The sequence below is a fragment of the Dipodomys ordii genome, unplaced genomic scaffold (assembly GCF_000151885.1).
Source record: "Dipodomys ordii isolate 6190 unplaced genomic scaffold, Dord_2.0 Scaffold15805, whole genome shotgun sequence".
In the NCBI taxonomy this organism is placed as follows: Eukaryota; Metazoa; Chordata; class Mammalia; order Rodentia; family Heteromyidae; genus Dipodomys; species Dipodomys ordii.
This window is the reverse complement of record NW_012283017.1, coordinates 1-6,840: the sequence shown is the minus strand read 5'-3', so window position 1 is coordinate 6,840 and position 6,840 is coordinate 1. Positions and strand designations below refer to the sequence as shown.

Here is a 6,840-nt window from a genome sequence, read left to right as displayed (position 1 = left end):
TTTTTTTTTTTTTTGGTGTTTAATTGGAGGTAAAGGGTCTCAAGGACTTTCCTGCCCAGACTGGCTTCCAATGAAAATCCTCGTATCTCAGCCTCCAGAGTAGCTACAATTATAGGCATGAGCCACTAGTGCTTGGCTTCTAACTCATTTTATAAACAAAAAATGTTAACATTATTTTAGGAAAAAAATAGCTTGGATCTAAATAGATTTCAAATCTTCCTTTCAGATACTATCAGAATTAAAATTGCTATACTTGGGGCTGAGAAGGTAGCTCAGCGGTAGAATGCATGCCTTGCAAGCATGAGGTCCTGGGTTCGATTCCTCAGCACCACATAAACAGAAAAAGCCGGAAGTGGCACTGTGGCTCCAGTGGTAGAGCGCTAGCCTTGAGCTGAAAAGCTGAGGGACAGTGCTCAGACCCAGAGTTCAGGCTCCATGACCGGCAAAAAAATAAATAAATAAATAAATAAAATTGCTATACTCCCACAAAATAAGCTGCCTTTTTTTTTTCTGTCTGTCATCAAAAATATTGGTTTAAGAATACCTTAAAGGGGGATGTGGCTTTATGGTACAGTGCTTGTCTTGTATGCATGAAGCCCTGGGTTCGATTCCTCAGTACCACATAAATAGAAAAAGCCAGAAGTAGTACTGTGGCTCAAGTGGGAGAGTGCTATCCCTGAGCAAAAGAAGCACCCAGATCCCAAGTTCAAGCTCCAGGACTGGCACAAAAAAAAAAAAAAAAGAATATCGTAAAGACAACTAACAAACATACCTGCCCTCCAGCCGCGCAGGCAGCCACTAAGCCATATTGGCCTCCATTCTTCCGTAATCTGTTGGCAGCTGCCATGACCAACCGGCAGCCAGTGGCTCCAAATGGGTGACCCAGAGACAGCGATCCACCCCAGATATTAAACTTCTCCATAGGAAGCAAGCCAACCTGGTTCCCACAAAAGTAAAGATGAAATGTAAAGACAAGTTACATATCATAGGAAGCAGGTAGACTCTTAGTCCAGGAAGTAAAAGATACAGAAGGGAAAAAACTAATCTTAGACACATCATACATAAGTTTACTGCAAAGCAGAGTCTAGGTTTAACTAGACTTTAAAAAATAGCTGGACACTGGTGGCTCAAAGTGGTAGCCTTGGGCTTTGCTCAGGGACAGTGGCAAGGCTCTGAATTCAAAGCCCACAACTGACCAAAAGAAAGAAAGAAATATATTTAATGAGATATAAAATTCTTCATAAGAAGACGCTTTCCCCTTCATATTCTTTTTTTAAAATTTTTGTTGGTCACAGGGCTTGAACTCACTGAGTTCACTGTCCCTGAGTTCTTTCGCTCCAGGCTAGCATTCTACCACTTTGAGCCACTGCTCCACTTCTGCTTTTCTGGTGTTTAAAGAATCTCAGGGACTTCCCCTGCCCAAGCTGGCTTTGAACTGGGATTCTTAGATCTCAGCCTCCTGAGAAGTTTGGATTATAGATATAGTCACCACTGCCCGGCCCCCTTCATACTCTGTATTAGTAGCTAGCTAAGCTTGAAGAATTAACATGCTTTGGAAATTCAAGTACATTTTTTTTTTTGTCAGTCATAGGGCCTGAACTCTGGGCCTCAGCACTGTCCCTCAGCTCTTCAGCTCAAGGCTAGCACCCTACCACTTGAGCCAAAGCGCCACTTCCAGCTTTTTCTGCTTATGTGGTGCTGAGGAATCGAACCCAGCGCCTCATGCATGTAAGGCAAGCACTCTACCACTGAGCCACTTTCCCAGCCCCATCAAGTACATTTTTTAAAATTAGAACTTACCTTGGTTTTCCTGCCCATGTAGTTTTGTGCAAACCAGTCAGAATCCATGGCTTTAAAATTTGCCAAAATCTGACCCTAGAAGAAAATAATTCAAGAAAGACCATTACTAATGATCTTCTAGGCTTTCTTTTAGGTGTAGTCTGGTTAGACAAATCTGCCGTGGGGCTTGAACTCTGGGCCTGAGCACTGTTCCTCAGTTCTTCAGCTCAAGACTAGCGCTCTACCACTTGAGCCACAGTGTGAATTCCAGTTTTCTGGTGGTTAATTGGAGGTAAGAGTCTCACAGACTTTCCTGCCTGGGCTGGCTTTGAACCATGATTCTCAAATCTGAGCCTCCTTAGTAGCTAGGATTACAGGCATGAGCCACTGGCGCCCAGTTGGTTAGACAAATCTTTAAGTCAGTTTTTAATGAAAATTTCCTAAAAGTACTAAAGTACTTCTGAGGGATCTCTAAAAGTCATCCTCAAAAGATATTTTTAATTAATTCATTTGTTCATTTAAATTTTTTTTTTTTTTTGGTCCAGTCGTGGGGCCTAAACCCTGGGCCTGGGCGCTGTCCTTCAGCTCTTCAGCTCAAGACTAGTGCTTTACCATTTGAGCCACAGTGCCACTTCCGGCTTTTTTCTTTTTGCTTATGTGGTCCTGAGGAATTGAACCCAGGGCCTCAGGTGTGCAAGGCAAGCGCTCTACCACTGAGCCACCTTCCCAGCCCTGTTCATTTAAATTTGTAAAAACAACTTTTATTGCATTACATTAGTTATATGGGGAGGGGGAGGGGAGAGGAAGTACTCATTGTTACATCTCCAAATGTTTATACTCTATTCCAAACAGACGCTTTTAACACCATAGGTAGCTCTTCAGTCTCTAACACTGCTCATAATGTAGTTTAGTACTTAAAATACAAACCCCCACTCCCCACAAACATGGAGTATATTTTTAAAGTGTATAATCCCTTCAGATGACTTACTGAGAAGGCTTCATGAAATTCAAATGCATCGATATCATTCATGGTTAATCCTGCCTTTTCTAGAACTTTTGGAGTAGCATATGTTGGTCTGAAAAAGAAAAGGAGTGTCTTAAAATTTTATTATTATACTTGTGATCCCCATCTTAGCCTTCCCAGCATTGTGATTATAGGCATGCACCACTATACCCAACTAAACTTTCATTTTTAGCCTATAAGTTCCTTCAAACTCAACTTACTCGGGGCTGGGAAGGTGGCTCAGTGGTAGAGTGCTTGCCTCGCATGCATGAGGCCCTGGGTTCGATTCCTCAGCACCACATAAACAGTAAAAAAGGCTGGAATTGGCACTGTGGTGCAAGTGCAGCATGCTAGCCTTGAGCTTAAGAGCTCAGGGACAATAGAGTTCAAGTCCCATGACTGACACCTGCCCCCCCCAAAAAAAAACCCCAAAACCTCAACTTACTCAACACTCAACTACACAAGTATTGGTTAAGTGTTGGATATATAATATGAACTGAACGACATGTCCTCATTAAATTTATACTGGAGAGTTAAGGAAATAGATAATAAAGCAAATGATGAAAGTTAATATAAACAGAAAAAGAATAAATGGGTAACGTTTGGGAAAGGGCTTGGCTAGTCTCAAGATCATAATGGAAGCCAGTGAGGCTAGCACCCTGTTGGGGAGAGAAACTGTCACAGTATCAAGAGGCTTTTATGAAAGGCTATTAAAGAAGATGGGGTGGGCTGGGGATGTGATCAGTGTATAGCACTTGTTCACATAAGTGAGGCCTTGGGTTCAAGCCCCAGCACACAAAAAAGGAAAGGAAAAACAAAGATTACAACAGAGTGTATAGCAATATGAAAAGAAATGCTTTATATTGTAACAAAAAAGAATAAAGTTATATGCATATAACAAGTGAATAAAGAAGGTACAAGGAGGAGCTTGGAGCCTTGGCTCAGATGGTAGGGTGTCTGCCAATGAGTGTAAAAGACAGGGAGTTCAAGTCCTGGTCTGTGATGGGGAAGAAGAAGAAGAAAAAAAAAAACAACAGAACCAAAAATGGAAAAAGGAAATATGGGAAGGGAAAAATGGAAAAAAAATTTCCCCTAAAAGGATATTATTAAAAAACAAACAAACAAATATCCCACGAGCCAGGTGCTGATGGCTCACAAGTGTAATTCTAGCTACTCAGGAGATTTGAGAATCAAGGTTGAAAGCCAGCCTGGACAGGAAAGTCTGTGAGACTCTTATCTTCAAAGTGGAACTGTGGCTCAAACTGGTAGAGCGCTAGCCTTGAGCAAAAGAGCTCAGGGACTGAACCCAGGCCCTGAGTTCAAGTCCCACATCTGACAAAAAGAAAAAAAAAAGAAAGAGAAAAAAAACCCGACACATGAATTAGGAATTTAGGATTTTACATCCTTTAAAGTCTGTGAAATAAATACCGCAAGTGCTTTGGATGAAAGCCCAGGGATATACACTGCCACCTACCCGAGTAATAGCTGATCTTTTGGATCCTGAGATACATACACAAAGTCCCTAGATAAAGAACAGAGGGGGATTAGCCTCAGTAATAAAATAATGAAATCAGAGACATTCCACTGGAGCATTTACTTTACCTCAAATATGCTTTTGGCTTATAACCCAGGGCCAGAGCTTTGTCCTCTGCCATAATAAGCATTGCAGAAGCACCATCAGTCTGAAATTAACCAGAAAAAAAAAATGTTAGTGTTTCTTGTGGCTTTCTGCTCTTGACAACCATCTTCCAAGTACTTAAGAGATTCTTCCAACAAACCTACTTAATTTATCCATCATTAAGTCACAATCCAAACATATATAGTGACCCATTCATAGAGGAGAAAGTTAGAAGAAAATGTTCAAAAAGTATAATTTTCATAATGGAGGAAGAGGTAGCTCACACCTGTAATCCTAGCTACTCAGGAGGATGAGATATGAGAATGGAGGTTCAAAAATAGCCTGGGCAGAAAAGTTCCCTGGGGACTCTCTTCTCCAATTAGCCACTCAAAAACTGGAAGTGGCACTGTGGCTCAAAGTGTTCTAGAATGCTAGCCTTCAGCTGAAAAAGCTAAGAGACAGCACTGAGGCCGTGTGCAAGCACCATGACTGGAAAAAAAAAAAAAGACAGAGAGAAAAAAGAAAAAAAAAAGTACCCATAATTAACTTAAGACAAAGGTTTTTGCCTGACACAGAAAATTAAAAATTTTCTGAATTTCTAAAAAACATCTATTTCACTTCTTTATCTTTACATTTTCTGTGCTGTTTCTCCGCTGCTTCCTACCCATGGCTTCTGGGTGATTTCTTGTAACAGGCCAACCAACGGAAGAAGATTGGGTGGGCTGATGAAAACATTAAAAAAAAAATCACAGTTTTACTTCTTTGGACTATACCCCAAACCTGCAATTCTAAAAGACAAGAAGTAGGGGAGAAAGAGGTACAACTGCTTCAAAAGAAAAGAGTTGCTAACACCAAAATTCACAATCAAAAAGAAAAGTAATTACTCTACACACTGCAAAACCAGAATATAGTTCTATAACAGTCTATAATGCTTTTGTAAGTCAGCAACCCTGAAAGAAACATATGGTATGATAGTATATAATAGTATGGTGATAAAGTATGCGAAAGCAGGTGATGATTCATAATAAAGTTATTTTCAGGATACTAATAATGTTACTTAATAATATGTCTAGGCATGGAGGCACACACTTGTAATGCCAGTTACCCAGGAGGCTAAAGGAAGTGGATCAGAGTTGTGAGGCCAGTCTGGACTTCCATGTGAGATTTTTTTGTCTCAAAAACAAATAAACAACCAAAACAAGGCTAGAGGTAGTTCCCTACAAACACAAACAGCACAGATGGTTACCAGGAAAGAAGAATTTGCAGCTGTTACTGTGCCATAGGGCTTGATGAATGCAGGCTTTAGTTTGGCCATCTGTTCCAGTGAGGAAGGTCGAATGCCATTATCTTTGGTAACTGTGTCCTTTCCTATAAAAATACAAACTTTTTTAAACTAAAAAGCTTAAGCAGTGTATTATCTTCTCCAGAGAATGCTTTAAAACAAATGTAGTTTGTTTACTAGAACAAATTTTTTTTTTGTCAGTGGTGGGGCTTGAACTCTGGGCCTGGGCGCTGTTTCTAAGCTTGTCAGCTCAAATCTAGCACTCTACCACTTGAGTCACAGCGCCACTACCGGTTTTCTGAGTGGTTAATTGGAGATAAGAGTCTCACAGACTTCCCTGCTGGGGTTGGCTTTTAAACTGGAATTCTCATATCTCAGCTTCCTGAGTAGCTAGGATTATAGGCATGAGCCATCAGCACCCTGCAACAAATGAAGTTTTTCACTACAAGAAAGCCTTTCTGTTTTCCAGTGCTGAGGATCCAACCTGGGGTCCTATGTAGACTAGGCAAGTGCTCTACTACTGAGCTGTTTATAGTTTCCAAGATATGATCAAATTTTAAATAAAAGCCTGAAGATTTTTGGGAGACCATATCATTTAATTAAAAAAAAAGGCATTCTATTTTCTTAATACATTTATTCACATTTGGCTATTCTATACAGAATCTATAAGAATTAGAAGTTTTTGGTTAGAGTTTAGAAAGAGTCTCATAGACTTTCCTGCCCAGACTGGTTTCAAACCAAAATATCCTTAGATCTCAGCCTCCTGAGTCAGCAAGGATTACAGGCGTGAGCCAATGGAGCCCAGCTTGAATCAGAAAATAGGCATGTACCTAAGAACTAACAGCAACACAAATCTGATGGCTCCTGTCTATAATCCTAGATACTAAGGAAGCTGAGATCTGAGGATCATAGTTTAAAGCCAGCACAGGGAGACAAATATGAGTGACTCTTATTTCCACTTGACCAGAAAAAAGCTGGAAATGGAGATGTAGCTCAAGTTGTAGAGCACCTTAAGTTAAAAAGCTTAACTAGAGGGCTGGGAAGGTGGCTCAGTGGTAGAGCGCTTGCCTTGCATGCTCAAGGCCCTGGGTTCGATTCCTCAGCACCACATAAGCAAAAAGAAAAAAGCCGGAAGTGGTGCTGTGGCTCAAGTGGTAG

General features: G+C 40.7%; 1 protein-coding gene across 1 annotated transcript; it reads right to left on the bottom strand.

Annotated features, from left to right (window-relative positions):
• Nucleotides 1-726: 726 nt before the first annotated feature.
• LOC106002652 (trifunctional enzyme subunit beta, mitochondrial-like) lies at nucleotides 727-5,768 on the bottom strand (the record flags this gene model as incomplete). The annotated part of the gene is made up of 6 exons (XM_013037498.1): nucleotides 727-937; nucleotides 1,801-1,875; nucleotides 2,768-2,855; nucleotides 4,257-4,304; nucleotides 4,385-4,464; nucleotides 5,647-5,768. Coding segments are annotated over 6 exons (624 nt in total), but the record flags the coding sequence as incomplete, so codon positions are not given.
• Between the last annotated feature and the right edge of the window lie 1,072 nt (nucleotides 5,769-6,840).